Genomic DNA, 20,816 nt, shown 5'->3' on the forward strand with positions numbered 1-20,816 from the left:
GCTGCGCACGACTTCGTCCGCGTGGACTATAAAGCAGCTAAAATACTACGCGTGACAATATGTAGCCTGTCTATTGTCTCGACCTCTTGTTCGTATTCAAGCAAAATTAGATTTATATCTAGTCAGTAGATTTTTGGTTGGCCGGATAAACAGTCAGGCAAAAATATTATGCACTTTTTTGGATCCCGCATTATTTGTAGAACACACAGCAGGTATTGTTTAAAACCGTTATTGAATGTACAGTTTTTATTATATTTATATCTAGAAAATTATTATAAATTACGTGTTGAGAGCTAAGCAGTTCAACAATTTTAGAAGTGGCCGGATGTTACTAGTTAACTATAAATGATACAACAAAGAAATCTTTAACGAATTATTTATTTTAAAAATCTCACATTTACGTAAGCATGCTCACAATAAATACCTAATGATATGATTTTTTTTATTAAATTACACTTTGTCACTAAAACAGTTTCATAAATAATAAAAATATATTGTTATACATCAATTTCTCCACCTATTTTACAACTTATTATTAATTGGACTATACAGGATGCATTTAAATAAGAGCAACCAATAAAACCACAAAATATTATATTTTCATACATAATATTGAAAAATATAAATCAAACATGTTTTAAGGAATTTAATATATTTATAGTATATTTGAGTAATGTTATTTTATTTATTTTTTTAACGAATATGAAGAAACGCTATTAGTTGAAACACACACAACTTCAATCAACTACTTACATGTTGTATACACCTGTATAGTCATATTTGATAAAATAATTCGCTTTAATGTTACAGAGAAACCGATCATTTGTACTTAAACTTTATTCAATTAACTTATTAACAATTTAAAATATAACGGGATAACATTAATTACAAGCATAACAAAAATAAAGAAGTTAAATAACAAAAAATTGAATGGCATCTCGACTTATAAAACACGTATATTTAAAAATAATTAAAGCTCTTAAAACTAAACTTTTATAGTTATTTATGCAACTGTTGTGTAATAAGGGGTATTAAAACACTAATGTGAATCACATGAGTGTTTTAATACCTAATTATCAACAGTTGCATACAATACTATCTACACCTAGAATATGAATCCTCTAAAAGATTCTGAAACAGTTAGCTTACTGCTAACATTAAAACAGCCAGTCCTAGTAGTAACCTGATATCATCCATTACTGATTATATTCAAATAAACTAAGTATTAATGAAAAAAATATTTATTTATGGTAGTAATTTACATTTTGGATAGTGCAATTATTAATAAGAATTTGGCTGTCTGTTGAAACTCTTTGCGCATGAAGGGATCGAAAAAAAAACAAAGGAGTGTTGTTATGAAATTCAGTACAACATACAACACTCGTTTGGATGATGTTATGGTTATTAGGACATTGGGTGTTTTAATGATGGCAATAAGCTAACTGTTTCAGAATCTTTACTAGAGGTTTTAAAGGATGGGTGTAGATAAAAATTATTAATACTAATATTATGAATGACTTCAATATTTGGCATGTTTAATTTTATAATATTACAATTTGCCTAAACCAACTTGAGGAAAATGATCCTCTTTTTGATACTTTTTAAATACCATCTATTTTTACTTTTTTTCTTAAAGAAGTCTATTGCGTCGAGGGCTCCATAACATGTCAGGAAACGTTTTAATTGTTTAACATAGCATTGACAAACTACACTTTGAAATTAGTCAAAACCTTAGTGCTCGGTGTACACGGCAACGCCACCACATTGCATTGTGTATGTACACACTAGGGGTGGCAAAGGACGGAGTTCTAAAAAGTTAATCTGCTTGGACACGGTCGATAATTGTAAATTCAGGCGATCAGATGGGATTTATACCTAACGCTCAATTGATTTTTAAATCTCAGATTAAATAAGGTGACCATCATGATGACACGAATCGAAACAGTTTATATAAAAATGGCTTCAAAGAAATTAATTCCCAATTTGTCTCCAAAATCCTTAGTCGTAATGATAAAAAACCGTAGCACACAGTCCAGATAATGAAAGCACCCACTTTGGCCTCCTCTAAATTACAAATGCAAAATTGGATTACGAACAAGCGATTATCTTTTTTACCAACGAACAATGCTGAAATATTATATTTACGATTTCTTCTTAAATCTATTATTAGTATTCATTTTAATTGGCGTATCTATTCTGTTTTATTTTTATATACTCTCTACATTTCGTTAGCCGTAAGGAATCATAAATATATAAATAATAGCACAAAGAAGCGTCAAATAATGGATAGTAATATAGTGCAATCATTTTAAAGCAGAAATTTTATAAATTATATTTTTCAATAACCAAAAATATATCCCTTAATACAACACATTTTATAGATCTTTGTAAAATATGAAAAGAATTTAAGAGTTGCAATATTAAACTAGAAAATATATTAATCAAGTAGTAGTAGGACGCAATAAGCATTTACCTTTATTACGGAACCCTATTAAGACTTACAAACCCTATTAATCCTACATCAACTAACACACAACATTTTGCAACAAAACATTCAAGACTTCTAAGCATTGTTTTATTTAATACAATATTCTGCAATTATGATTAGCGCCACAATTGTTCTTTAGCACAGTTAATATAATAAATAACTTTTCTTATTTTATAAAACTACACTAAATTGAATAAGGAGCAGACAACATCATTAGTAATTTATATTCCGTAATGGTTCCATGTTTTTAATGTACCCTCAAAATAATAGATAATACTTTCATGACCTTAAGATAAATACAAGGTTTAATAGCAAGTCCAAAGCTAACGTTACGGATGCATAATGCATCACATCACCATTGAATGCACACCGATAATTTAAAAATAATTTTCAAGTTTTTAAAGACAACATTACATCATCTACATAAATAAAATTTTAAAGAAACATAAAAGTATACATACTCATATATTAAAATATTTTTAATCTAGAAACAGGTATAAGGAATGCTCGTTTGTGTGGAATGTACGATAAAATTTTACATTACTCCTATTAATACGATCTTAACTGACTACATATATATTGTTCAAAATCTCGCAACAATGTCTAAAAAAGATATCTTCTTCAAGCCTCATAGCGCGTTGATAGACATTTTCTCTTGCAGTATTTGGAAGTAGCACGCCTGGGGACAATAAGTTTCTATGAAAGTTAATTATAATTAATTATAAGAACAAAGATTTTATCATACTGACTTTATATGTTTGAATATTTTAGGTCAGGGATAATCTCTTTTTGCATATAGTATATATAAACATATACAAAAATCAACCCAGTTGAAAAAAAGCTAGTAACAAAAAAACTCAATATTTGGGTCAAGAGACTGCAGACAAGCTTACTGGAAGAGCACGATGGACTGTGTACTCATTTGTGATCCTTTATTGAAAATAAAATAAATCGCGATAAAAAGTGGATCCCGTACGACAAGAACGTCCGAAAAAGTCGTGGACAAAGATCGGTCAGACTTCACAGATTGTTGCAAAGCCCGGGTTAACTCGCAATAAGGTGATGCTGTGTTCTTGGTGGGATTGGAAGGACATTGTTCATTATGAGCTGTTACCGCCGGGCGGAACTTTCCATTCCGATCTTTACTTCCAACAACTGATGAGATTAAGGCAAGGAAGTTGAGGGAAAGCGGCCGGAATTGAATATTGGAAAAGATGTGCAATCACACACAATTTTAGCCAATCAGCAAAATGTTTTGGGTTTTTAATAAAATGCGAAGATTCTTTTCACCTAACCATTATGGTCCAATAATACAGATGTACTCATTTTTGAAAAATCATTCCAGTCGCTTTCCGTCAAAAGTTCAAGGAATTAAAAAAAACTAAACATGCAGTTATTGGTTCTCAAGAAACCAATAAATTATCCAAAAAAAATGGCCTCTCAAGGCCCACTCTCATAATAACCATAAATTACTAGGTTATCAATATTCACTTACCAGTGGGAGGCTCTTTTGCACAGGATGCCGACTAGAAATTACTGGGCAAATGAGACTTAACATCTTATGTCTCAAGGTGACGAACGTAGTTGTAGTGCCGCTCAGAATTTTTGGGGTTTTTCAAGAATCCTGAGCGGCACTACATTGTAATGGGCAGAACTTATCAATTACCATCAGCTGAACGTCCTGCTCGTCTCGTGCCTTATTTTCATTAAAAAATCACCTTAAGTGTTGTGAACATAAGACCCAGTTCACCATGCTGCATAGCGGGCTCCAGGAAGTCCTCGACGAAGTGTATCTCGGAGCCCAGCTGCAGGATTCGCGCACGCACTACCACGAAGTGAAATACCGGGAACAACTCATCCATGCTCCAGAGATACTGGGCGCCTAAAACACGTGTATCTTATTAATATTTTTGTTTATATATAGGGTACTGTGATGACTTTGTTTTGTTTATGTAAGCTAAGAGGACCTTAATTCCCGCTAACTAACGACTCTTTTCCGATCCATGTATCCTTTGAACTTCCTTAACATCCACAACCCCAAATTTTAACTTTACAACATCTACCACAGACCTACTGCTTCTGCGAAGGTGACAATGTTTTTCGCAGAAGAAGAGGCTTTAATGAAACCTGTAAGGAGGAGAAACCATGTCTTGAATTTTCAATGATATACTAGCGGGGGATGATCTACTATCACCGAGTGATAGAGCTCGACCGTTAATAAACACACCATTGAAATCATAAATTCATCATGGGTTAGTATGCAAATAATTTCTAAATGTGTCTTAGCTAAAATTTTAAGTTTTAATGCCATACCCAATTCATGTTGCACAGCGTCAGTCATTTTCTGGAAGGTACTCCTAATTACGAGCAGCTTCTCTATTGGCGAGAAGGTTGTTTTTAGTTGCTGCAGCGTCTCCACAGCTTCCTGGAACTTTTGCTCCTTCGGTGGATGCGTTGGCGATAATGTGCTCGTCGGCCAGAATTTTCTAGAAGATTAGATATAGATACGTCATTAATTTTTTTCAAGTCCTACATTCATACCAAGCCGGCAGGGAAAGAGTCAAACATATAATTTGTATTGAAAAGTAGACTAACACGGTATTAGTACGTAAGATAAAACGTACTGGGTGGGTTTTCAATTGAAGTTTGCATATATAAAAACAGAACCAAATTATTACTGTTTTAATAGGTAATATTAATTATGTTCTTATTTGGGTACTCATTGCCTAATTGCCTATATGGAATGGACGCCCCTGCTATGAATACAGCTTTAAAAATAATTTTCGTGTCACGGACTGATGTGCTAGAGGGAATAATAGTAGTAGGTACGTGTAAGTTTATTTCTTTCCCTGCCTGCCGCATATGGGGGCGAGAGTGACACCAGCAAAATATCTTTACTGAAAAGAGTTTTCTCCTAGAACTAACATCTAAAGCTGCACCAATTGAAGCTATCCATGGGGGGAGGGGCAACACGAGCAGAGAAGTGAGAGCTGATGTATCGCTCTGGAAGAAGACATGGTCAAGGTACAAGGTCATCCGGTGGCTTTTCCTATTTATAATCTATGGTCTCTATAATTGCAAATATCCATGGGCTGCGTTTCTCACTTTCCAACAGGTGAACCACCTATCGTTAGTAGGATTTCGTGTCCGAAGGACCACCAACAGGAACCCAATGCCCAAGACTCCACTGTCCATCTTTACGGCTGTAAGCCGGCTGTCTCCCAAAAACCTAAAGAGTTTACAGCTGAAATTATCACAGAATTGGAACAACAAATAATAAAAGCCAAGAGGGTGAGCATCAAAATGGTTAACATTAAAAAATATGTTTCTTTTACAAGTGTTTAACAATTAAATATCTTGTACAATGGTATGAAAACTACTGCACCGGTTTACAATACAATACAAAAATGTTTATTTTCTTTATCAAGTATGTACATATGTCAATACTCATGATTGGAGCCTCCCTTTAAGCACTATGGCACCTGTGTTAGAAGACTCCGCTCTTTCATAGCTTATTAATACTTATAACTTTATTTACACACAATCAAACTCTAATTACTAAGAAGTATATCTAAGAAGTATGTATACTGAGAAATAAGGTGTATGTGTCCATTGCGTGTGTTGTGAGTGATAAGTAAGGTGTGAGAGGTTTTATGAAGTGTGTGTGGGTCAGCATTTTTTTACATTCATAAAGTTGTTTTGAATGGATATATATCTCGGAGATTCATTTAGATCAAAAATCGGGCGTGACGGTGTTGGTTTCCTCCATGTTGTTTTAAGTCGATCAGTGCGCACAACCGGGGCGGGCGCTAGCTTGAAGACGACTGCGACTTCTCAATGAGCGCTCTACTGATGGTCAATAATAACTAATTTCAATCACGTCACCGACATTGACGTACACAGTGACAACTTCAAACACACTTTGAAAGTTGACGTTCGCCATCAGTTCAGTCCAATACACAGAGTAGAATATAATCATACAGGCCATATTACTTTTATATTCTAATTCTCCGACATATATATCCTTGTTTACCCTATTATAATGCATGGCTGAGAGCTTGCTGTACTGGCGATTTGCAAATCCCGTTTTGGTTGTAGGAATTTTTGCAATAATATCCATTACTCTTTTTGATAAAATGCTTGCATCATAGCGAAGAGTTTGAAATGTTTTTAGAAGTATAGCAATAATATTAGTTTTGAGACAGAAGGTTCCTGATAATGTATTATAGTCTTTCAGTGGGATATCGTGTATTTTTGAAATACATGTTTTTTATTAGGCTCCTTTGTCCGCGTTCCAATTCAATAAATTTGGATTTAGCAGCGCCGCCCCACACGGGGATACAATAAACTAGCACAGATTGCGCTAGTGCAATATAAATTCCATTCAAAATATTTCTGCTGGTGCCTGATTCATTGACTAATGATTTTAAAACGACATGTCTCAGTGTTGCATATCCATCCCAGTTTTCTAATTCTTCCAGTGACGTGCCCAATGTGTTGGTACCAATTAAGCTTTAGATCAATAATGACACCTAGATATTTTGTATGTGAGACTTTTTCAATAATTGGACATGTGCAGTTATTTAACATTTTTTCACAAAAATTTGGTTGTGATCATTTATATTTATTTAGACTTAGCTGTGTTTAAGCTAAGAAGATTGTCTTTAAGTTAATCAAAAATTTGTGACATTACTTTTTTTACTTACAGGGTTTTCTTAAAGGGGACATCCATAAATTACGTCACACGTTAACACAACACTTTTATTCAAAATATTATACTATATATCTTAGTATTACAACACTAAATTTAAACTACATACCAACTAAACTTGCAAATATGATATATATTAAAATGGTAATAAAAACACTACGTTTTACAATTGTGACAAGGACGGGGGAGGGATCAAAAAATGATGACAATCATGTGACGTAAGTTATGGAAGGCCCCAAATGAGTCATGTGGACGTACTGGTCGATTCCAAGGAGCGGCATGAGGGTGGCGTCAGGCTGCCGGTTCCATTTGAGCAGGCGGCGCCAGTAAGTGTCGTCCTCGGCCTTGTTGTGGAGCGCGTAGAGAACGAACAGAGCGGGGTGCACGCGGGGCAGCAGTGCCGGCTGCAACAGCGAGGAAGCCGACACCACCTCGCTGGTCATGCATTCACATTGATGAGGCCGTCAGAAACAGTGTAAGCCATATTTATTTGATTTATAACCTAACCGTCGCAAACATTTTAGAATTTACAAAAAATTAAGTATAGGTATATAACTTTGATTATGTTCGCGTTTTTAATTTCATAATATGGTACATCATTTTCAAAGAATGTAATAAATATCTCATTTCTTTTCAAATGTATGACAGTTTATATAAGAAAAATGTTGCTCAGGCCGTGTTTCGCTGACGGTCTCATTTACATTTCAACGAGTTTCGTTTTCGAGAGTCTCTTTCTATAGAAATTAAATGAATATATTCAATCGCAATCCAAAACTTGCGATTCCTTGCAATATGAAAGTGAATAACTGATTGTTTTGGCAAACAGTAAATTGATTATTTTATAGACTCCGATGTACTCTTTCCGATAGTGTACTACTTAGTACTCGGCGTCCCTTCGTAAAAAATTGTAGGAGAGCACTGTTGTTCGTGTCAATATTACCCCTCGTTTACACCAAGAAACAAGTGAAAAACTTGTTTTATAATATAAATCTTGTCAAAACACAATTATTCGTTTTTAGCATGTATTGCAATTGTCTGAAGCATTCTTGCGTTCACACTGTGTTGCCAACAAGTTTTTATACAAGTATAAAACACATTTGCGTTCAAATATAGATCTGAGACATGTTTGATACAGTCTACGTTCGCACCAACATAAAACATACATGTTTTTAACAAGCATTGTTAATTTTATTGAAGTTTATGTATAAACAAGTTTTATAATCTATCTATGTTTGGTGGATAAAGTTTTAAACATTTACCAGACAGACCGCTTTTTTTTAGTGGAAAAGAAGAAGATAAATGGAGTGGTCAAAGACATAAGCTTTATTAGCAATATTTATCTCGGCTTATGTTAAGATATTCTTTCGATACTTATATAATCGTCTCGCAAGCATGAGTAATGCATTAACTACATTTTACCTTTGATATCCGATGCAAATACAAAGAAGAATATGAGTCACCAGTAGCTAGAAATCTCAAATAAACAGCTTAAGTAACAAAAAAGAGCGCGTACGCCTTCCTTCAAGGCCGGCAACGCTCCTGTGATTCCTCTGGTATTGCATGAGAATGTGTGCGGCGGGGATCACGTATCACCAGGTGACCCGTGCGTACGCTCGTTTGTTCTCCTTTTCCATAAAAAAATAATTGCTCTGCTGGAGTGATGGCATCTCGATACTGTGAATTCATTAAATTCTGCACTAACATGGCTTATGACCGTTCCCAATATACAATCTACAGATAGAGATAAATTACTACCTTCTACTGTCAGTAATTAGCTGTCAATAATCTGAAGCTGTCCCAATATACCCGATAAGTCATTCTTATCGCCATATATTGGGAAGCGTGAATTGTAATTTCCATACAAACCTTATATCGCTGGTAAGCCATACGTTGTCCCATTGACAGACACCGTGCACGGATAAGGTGTGTTACCGTCGATAAGTTTATTGGGACAGAAACGATAGTTACGATTTTTATCTCAAGTAAGAGATAGACTGAATATTGGGAACGGCCGTTAAACAAGTTTAGCTACAAGCCTACAACAAGTATAAAACATGAGATCATATACATGTAGACAACTAATAAGTGACAAACAATTACATCTGACAAGTTTCATACAAATATTGTCTATCACACGTTTTATGTTTTTGTATTTTGAAAACATTGCATACAACTTTTATTTGTAATTTGCATGAAACTTGTCAAATACTTGTATAATACCTTGGTTTCAACGAGGGGTTAGATTGGTAAGAAAAATTTTACCCCTAAATATAATGACAATTCCTCATTCTCAGTATTTTAAAACTTGTTTTAAGGACAGTTTACTGATTAATTTAATTCACTCAAATGCACTATGTTTACAATATTATAATATATTATTGAACGAACCCTTCTATAGGATTGCTGTTGTCACTGCCATCGCTGTTCTCGTCTCCTCCCTTATATGGTAGCACCACGTCAGAACCTTCTGGAGGCAGCGCTGGGAACAGGAGCCTCACCACCTAAACACCACGGTAGTACAATCAGTATTTTAATAGGTACCCTAGTATCACAGTGATTATAGGTCTTATTAGGGGTGTGTTGAATAGATCTTCATTCAGTGGCGGATTTATAGATTTGCCGCCCGTAGGCTATTCAATTTTTGCCGCCTCTAAATTTTGATATCTTAGTCCACAATCATATCAATTTTCTATCAATAAAATTCCAACTTTATAATTTGTGCTCCATCATTCTCGTTACATCAACTTTTACCATATAGTTATTATTATTGAGAACTATGGTACCGTGTTAGATCCTTGATTATTTTTACAGCAAAGAATTATCAAAAAACATTATTTTAAGGAAAAAATATCTCAATCATGTAGCACTTTTAAAGTAAGGTATGGTATGTCTTAAAACTATACAATACTTGCATAATATGAATTAAGCTTACGTAAAAACATACATTTGGCGAACGTTGATTAACATTTATTATTACACCCACAGTTTAAAAACAATACAATAAATATATCTTTTCTTAATTATTTGTTAGCATTATGATTTAAGTTAAATTATAAAAGCATCACAATACTTATTTGCGAGACTTCGAATTCGCAAAATCATTTATCATATCGTCGTATGAAATCTTGTTCATTAGCTCTGACTCTATGCACAAGAGAGCTAAAGCGTTTAGCTTTTCTTGACTTAAAGTCGATCGTAGGTAGTTCTTTACTCTCTTCAAGCAAGAGAAGCTTCTTTCACCTGAACAATTTGCCACTGGTGTACAAAGAGCCATACGAAGTGCTATACCTATATATATATTGGATAAATGTTTCCTAGATTCTGTTCTCGCAGGAATGAAGACAGACTTATTAATGATCCAGAAATTGGTTTTATTGAAATTCTTTTAGACGAAAGGTAGCTTTGAAAGTGTAGTAATTCCTGAACTAAGTCTTTTTCAAAAAAACTGGCTTTTTCCGTCAGAACTGCTGGTAAGAACACATTCATTTTGGTAAGAAATGAAAATTTTTCGTTAAATCCTTGATAAGCCTCTTGCTGTTTTGCTAACTCGGATATGAGTCTATCTATGAAAACGAGAAACGTATTAACCCTGAAGTAATCACTCGCAGCTATTCCAATATCTTCATCTGGTGTTTCATCAATCTTTTTTTTCTTTTTGGTTGTCTTTTTTTCATCTCTCTTGTATATTCTTTCGATACACTTAACTCGATCACCTTTTCTTCAAAGTACTTGAAATTCTCTCGTTCAGCTATGAAAAACTTACGAAGTGATTCGTAAAGATCAGCAACGGTAATCAAATCTATGTTAGAAGTCTGAATTTGAAAAACCAAAAAAACATCCCATACAACAACAATCATGATTAGACCATCGATATTATATCAAGATTGAATTGGGTAAGCAGATCTCATAATTACTAATAATTGACAGTGACCTATATATACCTAAGTACACGGAGAAAAAATTGTAGCAGTTATCAGTGAAGAATATATGTAAAAATTACTAAATTTCGATTATAATATCGAATCGCTATTGCGATATTCTAAAAGTTCATAATCATTAATGTATAATTAGTAAAGCGTTTAGGAATTGTTCATGCAGAGATGTTGAAATATTTATTAATTAGCACTGTATATGAGAATATTTAGATTTTTGTTAAATATTTTAATTTCTCTCCAATTTTCGAAATTCGTATTATGTGTGTATAATATTTTTTTTTTTAATTTGTAAACCGAAATAAAAAATTTATGAACTAAATTGGCCGCCCCTTAAAATTTGCCGCCCTAGGCTCCAGCCTACTCAGCCTGCTGGTAAATCCGCCACTGTCTTCATTAGTAGTATACATAGAAGTCTATGTTATTATGTTATACCTGATACAGCCGTGAAGTGATGCTCTTCAGCTCCTTGACCGCATGGCTCAGTAGCAAGGGATGGACTCGCACGCCGCCGTAGGTGGTGTTGAACGCGTTGGTGAGACCCAACACTAGCTGCCCGAGTGGGTGGTGTGAGGATTCACAGGCCTGGGAATCAGATTTATTTCTGTCAGATAATTTGTTTGCAACTTTTATTTATTAATTTTAATTGCGTTACATGCGACTCAGTTACCTACTAAACAAACATATCACGTGAACCTGGTAAGGCATATCAATGAACAACAGAGGGGCAGATATTCAAATATTTTTTTCCTCTAAGTATTCATTAATAGAATAAGAACGTTTTCAAAGAGCTTATGATTTTTTAAAAATTGGTCTCGGCTTTTTAGTTTTCTGGTAATTTATTATAAATTTTAATTGACATTGGGTAGGGACCGGAACTATGTAATGTTAATTTAGATTTAGTTAGCAAAAGATTATATTTATAGCATGGTGTATTGTGCCACACTTGGGTGAGCTTATAAATTGTGAGCCCAGTGCATGACACAGACTAGCAATTTAAAAATATAGATTTAATTGCAAACACACTTATACTACACAAATACTTGATACTCTACCTAGGACTAGAACAAATTATGGCAAGTGTATGTTAAGAGAGTGCAAAACTTTTTAACAGTCTACGTTCATCTCTTAAAAAGATTGAGTCATTTAAAACATCTAAATCTAAGTTATCAGATTACATCATTTCAAAGTTTTTAATAAAAAATCATGTTTGATACAGGTTGTAATACGACAGTGGCCTATATATATATAGTATATGTCTATATAGTATATAATATACATAATAGTATATGTATAATTGTATAGGAATATGCAACCTTGTAGATACGAAACGAACGGCTATACAAATTATTACTGTTTTTATCTTATTATGTTCTCGTGTAGGTAAGTTACGTTATGTTTTTAATGAAAAAATAAATTTCTTTAAACCTAAAACATAATTTGAAAACTTCGCGAGGAACACAAACATAAGAAAATATTAAAGGGCTGTGTGTAACATTGATCAACTCACACTGGTCTCACAGCTTGTAAGTATTAGGGTTGATTCCAAGGTCTTTCCACACAAAATAGGCGCACGCTAGGCGTCGAATTTAACAAATTAAAAAAGAAAAGACCACTTGTTAATCATGGGTATAATAAATACCTAATCATAAAATTTTATCCTGAAAAAATATTGCTGACAAATTAGTTTTATAATAAATTGGTCGAATCTGGATGAGCAAGAATTTAAGGGATTCGCAAAATTGTACTCGCTCATAGCGCTTCCTCTATAAATGAATTCATGATTATTTTATAATAGTGAGGCAAAAGGAGCTCTCAAGTAACTCTCATTTACCAATAGAGATAATAAAACTCGTGACACATGGGCCAATTAAGAAATGTATGATATAAGTACATACATTTCTTAATTGCCCCATGTGTAAAATATTTTGAGGATCAATGTTATAAATACATTGATCCTCAAAATACTTTACTTTTTGAAGAAGTCAATTAAAATACGAAAATCTTCGTCTTCAATTCAATTTCGCATTCACAATTAGTAGATGGCACAAGAAGTAGACCATTGACTTCCAACGTGGAGACCCCAGGTTCAAACCTCACCACATTTCAATTAGTTTTTGGGTTTTCGAATTTATATGTATGTTTATTAGATTCTTTGACGCTCTAAAGAGCTTCGGTGGGCAAATATTATGAGGTTATCCATATTATGCTCTTTTGTTCATCTCTCTTCCAAAGGCAATAAAATAAATAAATACAAATAACTTACATTGTATACATACTGCTTCAATTCCATGTAGCCATTAAGATTCAGTATCTTCTGACCAAAAGTAGGTATCACTTCCAGGCAATCCACAGATTTCTCAATGTCCGAATTGCTCGATGATTTTATTGGACTTTTAACATGTTTCTCCTTTTGCGAACATGAAATCGCAACTGCTACTTTCTGCCATATTTTAACATTGTCAACTGTTGGGTTAGGCCCATTCGCAAAATGATTGCCTGTTGGTGTTAGTATTGTTTCTGGCACCCCCAAACTGTGAAAACATTGTCGAAACAATGCATTCCATTTCTGGTTTGGTGCTACACTGAGCTTTCCAAAAGAACTGCAAGAAGAAATGAATGGATTGGAGACTACAAAAAGAGAGCATACCATTGATGATGAAAATACAGGCTTCAAAACTTATGAGTGTTATGAACAACATTTTGAATATTAATTTTCAATGACACCATGACGACATTTATATTATGTAAAATAATGCCAAATGAAAATGCCACCTATGTTTTTCTCATGCATCAAAATGAATTTAATATAGTAATTATTTGCTTAATTTTTGCCATAGTCTCGACATTGAAATCAATGATTTGAACAGGGGATTCAATTAAAAAGAAAATAAAACATTGTAGATTTTCCTGTAAATGGCGGTAACGGACATAAAGCCATAAATTTCTTTGAATGTTGTAGTTTACCAAATGATCATAATTTAGGTACTATTGACATTTATTGATTCCGATTGATGTTTATTTATTTGAATCGATTTTCGCAAGATCACATACTTTGAAACCAGTCTCGTAAAAGTCTCTTTTAGGTAATCGAATCTAACTAAAAATCTAAATTTTTATCCTTATAAGCACTTATGGAGTCGACACCCCAATTGTGACTTTCAAATTATAGATGAGACGAGCGGAAGGTGCATCTGATGGTAATTGATACGCCCTGCCCATTTCAATGCAGTGCCGCTCAGGATTCTTGAAAAGCCCAAAAATTCTGAGTGGCACTGCAATAACTGCGCTTGAGACATAAGATGTTAAGTCTCATTTGGCCAATAAGTTCACTGGCTACGGCGCCCTTTATACCGAAACACAATGTTAAAACAATACTGATTCACGGCAGAAAAAGGCGCCGTTATGGTACCTATAATCAAGCCGGCTTCCTGTGCAAAACAGTCTCACTGGTGTATAATTACATTTCGTATTATCCGCTCAGTGCTAATCTGATTGAAACTAAAAATTGACCCACGATTAGTGACCCGCGATAAGTGTCACAGATTTATTTTTATTTTTTAGTGGGATGAAAAAAAAACCATTTATGGTCAATTCTTCGATCGATTTCAGACCGCCATCACTACTGCATCGCGACATGACTAACATACCGCCCGGTCGCCAGAGTTTTGTTATTTTTTAGTGTGTCGATCATGTTTTTCCTCTCACCTCGAACTTCATAATTGTAAATATTACAGTATTTTAAAAGAGTGATCACGTACCTTGTTTTGTAGTGAACTCATTTACTTACTATAAAACTTATCTACATACTTTAGGAATAGGATATGACATTTTATTTTTATTTAGTATGTGTGGTTTTGTAACAGTGAGTGTATAATATCATATTTGAGTGTGTACACGACCAATAAAACCACTAAATGTTAAAATACTTAGTTGAACTTAATACCGGTGTAATAGTGTAACCTTTGATGTTTTGTCCTAATAAACGCGTTTTTTATTCATGTACATAAATGTTGTTGCATGTACATAAAAATGTAAATTATTTGATTAATAAATATATTATTATTATTATTATATAAGCTATGTGTATGCTAGTGTAGTTTATTTGTATTTACATAAGGAAAGTCTACTAAATCTGCAAGTCTGCAAAGAATGTAGGTAAATATGTAATGAGGCTTTTCGAAATGTAATGAAATTCCTGAAATGAAAAGTATTTCGAAGTTTATAGGTTCAGTTATGTCAACATATCATTGTGCCTAAGCTAGTAATTATTTGGACTTCATACGAATTGCTTTGATTTTGAGTTTATGTTACATTTTATCAAATAACATAAAAAACCGGGTTTTGATTTCAATAATAACTGGGTGATAATCACTGGATGCTTACGAGGGCTGCATTAAAAGTATCGGGAATGGAATATTTTCACTGTTCCTGTCATATTAAAATCTTTTTAATTGAAAACTCCTTGGTTTTAAAAATCGAATACCATTTATTTATTTAAAAAAAGATTCACGGTCTTGTCAAACTTGTTTAGTCGTTGAGAAAATGGAATTGACTCGAGAAAATTCTAGAGCGATGATTTATTTTGACTTTCGAAGTGGTTTAACACAAAAACAGGATGTTGACCGAACGATTTCTGCATTTGGTGATTAAGCCCCATCCAAAACCACAATTTATCGCTGGTTTGCTGAATTTTAACGTGGACGTGTCAAGCTCAGTGATGATCCCCGTCAAGGTCGTCCAAAAACTGCAGTCACCAAAGAAAAAGTTTGAGTGTTCGAAAATGAGTCAAAAAAAGCCAACAAAAACTGTTCGTTCACGGAGTGTTGCAAAAAAAATGGTGGCCACGTTTGTCTCCAAAACCGGCCATGTTGCGACTATTCCTCTTGAGGGACAAAGAACGGTTAATGCAGAATGGTATGCTAGCATTTGTTTGCCACAGGTCAAGCCCTAATGATTTCTATACTTTCCCTAAAATAAAGAATAAATTGCGTGGTCAGAGATTTTCATCACCTGAAGAAGCTGTGGACGCCTACAAAACGGCCATTTTGGAGACCCCAACTTCCGAATGGAATGATTGCTTCAATGATTGGTTCCATCGTATGGAAAAATGTGTCAAATTTCGCGGAGAATACTTCGAAAAGCAGTAAATACATTTTTAAATAGTAATGTTGTGTCAATTCCTTGATTCCCGAAATATTCGGTGCCGCCCTCGTACATATCATCTTAAAGGACTTTGAATTTGATGCAAGTCTAGGTGGCGGTCCATACTTTTTTGGGCAATTTCCTTTATTTAAATTAGTAGTAGTAAATAATCTCTAATACATCATGAATTGTGTTCAACTTCGAGCTTAAACTGAAGTATTAATTTAAATTGAATGTCAATTAAGCCTATTTTCCTGAGATACTAAAAGAAGAGACATATTTATATTACAGATGTCATATTGATATTAACAGCTTACTTTGGCTTTGAGTTGGCTGGTAGCGCAGGATTAGACACATTCATATGCATAACACCATTAGTTATTTTAACACCTTCAGTCCAAGCACCATTCAAAGATCCTTCAATACGGTCACCACTTGAGAAAGTAAGAACACCTTTCCCTGAAAATATTCCCGCCGCACGAAATTCCCCCTCATAGTGGGTTCCATCTTCAAACACCATTACTCCATGACCCTGAAAAAAGTTATACATACATTTGTTTTATTCAATTATTAAAATAAATTAGTTTGATAGTGATTCTTGATATAATTTTCTTATGAAAAATTCCGCAATTTATAGCAATAAACTTAGGCATAAAATTACATTCGCCTAATTATTACCCAAATCAAGAAGATACTTAAAATTTTATCGGAATAGAATGTTTAATGAATTATTTGGGAATGAATCAATTACTTAGTCACCTTGTGTATAAATAATATTATAAAAGCACTAAATGATACTAATACAGTAATATATATTTAGCAAATATTCAAATGTGATATTTAAATATCAACTTATCACTGACCGTTAAAATATCTTGTGTAAACAATCCTTCGTAGTAAATACCGTCGAGGGTCACAATAAGACCACAACCGTGTTTTTTGTTATCACTCCAGTTTCCTAAATACTTCTCCCCTTTGCCAATATAATCCATGACTCCATAGCCTTGTTTAACACCAGCTATCCATTCACCAGTATATATTGTTGCTGATAATGATGTAAAATCACCTTGTCTTTTGATTCCGTGACCATGAGGATGCCCATCTTTAAAGTATCCTTCATATATGTCTCCGGCTGCATATTTCATGATCCCGTATCCATTTTGAAGGTTATCTTTCCACTGCCCTTCGTAACATCCTGGAATACAGCCTCATATAGCATAAAAAATATAATTTGAATAATATATCATAAACACTATAATGAATAGGAAATTACCTACACCAGGAATATCCATTTTTCCATGTCCACATAGTGTGTTGATTTGAAACTGTCCTACATATACTCTTCCATCTGGCCAATCAACTCTACCGTTGCCATGAACTTTTCCATCAAGCCATCTTCCAATATATGTTGCATCTTTGTAAAATGCACTTTTACTAGAAAATGTGTATGAAGCTGTCCGAATACTGGGAGCTTTAAATGCAGAGTCTTTTTTTAGTACTGATTTGATTGCTGTGGTGATGGCATGTATCCATTCAGATTTACCTTGCTCAGAACAAGCTGTAAGGTATAAAATTTCTTCAGGTGTAGTAAGCTGGATAATATTTTGAGCAGAGTCAGAATTAGGTGCTGCCTCCACCCAAACCGTTTCTAATGGATGAATATTTGTACTGCTGCCATTGACATGAATAAATAGATTATTAAACAATATAAACCAATGTGATGAAAAGCGCCCAGGGTTTACAACATTCAGTTGTTTGGATTTCGATTCCCGTATTAATCTCCTTTCAGGTGTTCTGTGTTGCTCTAAGCTTTTGCCAACTGTTTCCCAAAATAATTTTGTAACATCTGCATCCTTTCTTTTTTTGTCTTGTTCATCTATTAATATGTCTAATGCCGTAACAACCTTAGCTATTTTTTCTTCTATATTTGATTTCGAATCAGCTTTCTTATTATTAGATTTATTTCGCAACAATGATTGTGCAATGCACTTGTAAGAACTCAACCTTATCAAAGGTTGTATAAATGCTAAAGCTATTACTGCTTCTTGAGTTTTCTTATTTTTTTGTTTATTTGAAGGAAGTTGATCATTAAACAAATTATATACATTATTGGAGATATCATAAACATTATTGATTTGAGCAAAACCCCCAATTACAATCAAATTGCTTAAAGCTATATAATACTTCTTGTATAAATATATAAACTCATCTAAATTTTTTATCAATAATATATCACATTCACTTATATGTTTCTCGGCATACTGCCATGTGGAAAGTACATTTAGGGCAGTAATATTTAATATGTCACTAAATATATCACACACTGCTTCATAAATATTTGAATGAGAGGTAATTGCTTTGCTTTTCTTAAGAAATGGCTTTACTAATGAATGATTTATAATAAGCATTTCTTCCAAATATCTTTGAGCAATTGAAAGATTCTGAAATTCTAGACTAGAAAATGATTGTCCTACTGAAGAATAGCTAATAGAACCACTAGATAGTATTCTCCAATGGTAGCACATATTCTGACTATGTTTTAATTTCTGAGCCTCCTTTATATTAACAGTTTCAGAATTTTTGTTTTGGTTGCTCTCTTGTTCACATCTTTCATTCAAATTAACAATATTTTCTGTAAACCCATCATCATGTTTTCCCATGTAATATATATTTTCATTATGAGTGTATGCTAATGTATGGTTATCAGTTGCTATCATATCTCTGATGCGATCACTCTCAGAATTTTCGGAAAATTGTTTGGGGCTACTCCTATCATCTCTTGTGTCTAAACTTACTTGTTTATAATTGTTATAGCCCCAAACAAATAACCTTCCATCTAAAGTTAAGGCACCACAGTGCCATTTCCCACAGGAAACTTTTTGGAGTCCAAAACCGGAAAGACTCATTACAACCATAGGTTTAACTCGCTTTACAGTGTCACCAATACCTAACTGTCCATGTGTTATATCTCCCCAGGTCCATAATTCTGTAGCCAAAATATTTTTTCCTAGCTTGGACATATTTTTAAGGTTCTCACACTTTTTAGTTACTTCAAATTCTTTTTCACTGCTAACAGTGCTTGTTGAAAACTGTATATCTTCAAATTTTGTGGATGTACAGCTATGCCATAGCATACCAATTTCTTCATTATAGTTTTGATTTAAAAATTCAGTAGCCTCATTATTATCACTACTTCCACTGACATGCCTTGACAAAGTAGCTACCTTATCTCCAACAGTTTTAACTCCCTCATAAACAAAGTTAGTAATGTTAGTTACATTCTCCTTTATGATTCTTGTTGGTTTCTCAGTGTATTCTACGAGATAGTCTTCTCCTGCTGATACCCAAGACAACTGTCTACTTAGGAATTGCCGAGCTGCATCTGTATTTATAAATATGTTATTTAATTTCTCTGTACTCCCTTGAGGAGTTTGACTCCCTCCTACCTTATCAGTATTATCTTGGATATCACTTATTTGTATATTATTAGCCCCAACAGAATTTTCAATTAGAGGAGAAATTGGTTTCTCTACTTTGGATTCTTCTGAAGTAGGACTTGAATCTTCAGTGATACTTTGAGCATCTACTTGGACATCAGTCTGTGGGGCCGTAGTGCTACTTGAATCCTCGCTTGACTTACTTATATGTACTCCTAATGGACATGTCTCTGATAATGAGGGCATAGATGCTGGTGATGCAAGGCCAATTATAGACTGACATTGAGAACAGTTCGAAGCAAACACCTCTTCATCATCATTATCACTGTCTGTGTCACAGTCACCATATTCCTTTACATTCTTTCTTGCAATTACAGCTGCAAAATTCTGACCTATAGATGCACTGTAAACAGTTCTTCCCTCAAAAAAAGGAATCTTTTTTATTTCTTGATTATCTAAACCAATTTGTGGCATATCACCTGAACCCCACAATTGTCCCTCAGTACTAATAAATAACTGCCCAAAATCACTTGTCACAACATTTCTGAATTTTACTTTGGTACTATTGCTTTTGAATCCATGAGGACAACACTTTGACTCTTCTTTAACAATAATTTCATCTTTACATTTGAAGGTAGGAGTAGTTTTGTAAAGCCTTCCATGAATATCAATAACATAAAGAATATCATTGTGATAAGATATGTCAATTGCAATAATACCATTAATTTTCTTACAGTGAAGGCTATTATCTTCAATAGAACAGTAAAATATGCTATGATCATTGGCTAGAGCAAGAAAATCTTTTTCTAAACTGCATAGTTTGAAAACTTTTTCCGGAGCAGTTGGAGTGAAAGATACATTCAGGGACGTTATACCGTTCCAAAATTTATGTTGACTCATTTTGTTACAACAGAAGAATTAGAAATTGTATCAAATTTCATATTGCTCAAGATGAAACGATACAAACTAAATCAATAATATTTGAGTTTATTGGATATTTTTTCATGGTGCAAGCCAGCAGGGAGAAATATTAGGTAATAATTAATACTTATTATTCTTTAAAAATAAACTTTTATGAATGTTTTTGTTCCTTTTCTCAAGTC

General features: G+C 33.7%; 1 protein-coding gene across 5 annotated transcripts; it reads right to left on the reverse strand.

The window, feature by feature from the left end:
- Window positions 1-359: 359 nt before the first annotated feature.
- LOC126979872 (alsin) lies at window positions 360-20,792 on the reverse strand. 5 transcript variants are annotated; one of them, XM_050829420.1, is made up of 10 exons: window positions 17,550-20,792; window positions 17,140-17,471; window positions 16,594-16,808; window positions 13,398-13,734; window positions 11,567-11,716; window positions 9,588-9,700; window positions 7,458-7,634; window positions 4,802-4,974; window positions 4,207-4,370; window positions 360-3,167 (listed from the first exon to the last, which is right to left on the reverse strand). In XM_050829420.1, the coding sequence occupies exons 1-10, from the start codon at window positions 20,611-20,613 to the stop codon at window positions 3,117-3,119; spliced, it is 4,776 nt and encodes a 1,591-aa protein (XP_050685377.1). In that variant the 5' UTR covers window positions 20,614-20,792; the 3' UTR covers window positions 360-3,116. The 5 variants fall into 5 exon arrangements, 4 of the variants coding, with proteins under 4 accessions (XP_050685377.1, XP_050685380.1, XP_050685378.1 ...); XM_050829423.1 differs by having other exon boundaries at window positions 17,554-17,703; XM_050829421.1 differs by lacking the exon at window positions 7,458-7,634.
- Between the last annotated feature and the right edge of the window lie 24 nt (window positions 20,793-20,816).

The sequence above is a fragment of the Leptidea sinapis genome, chromosome 4 (genome assembly GCF_905404315.1).
Source record: "Leptidea sinapis chromosome 4, ilLepSina1.1, whole genome shotgun sequence".
Classification (NCBI taxonomy): Eukaryota; Metazoa; Arthropoda; class Insecta; order Lepidoptera; family Pieridae; genus Leptidea; species Leptidea sinapis.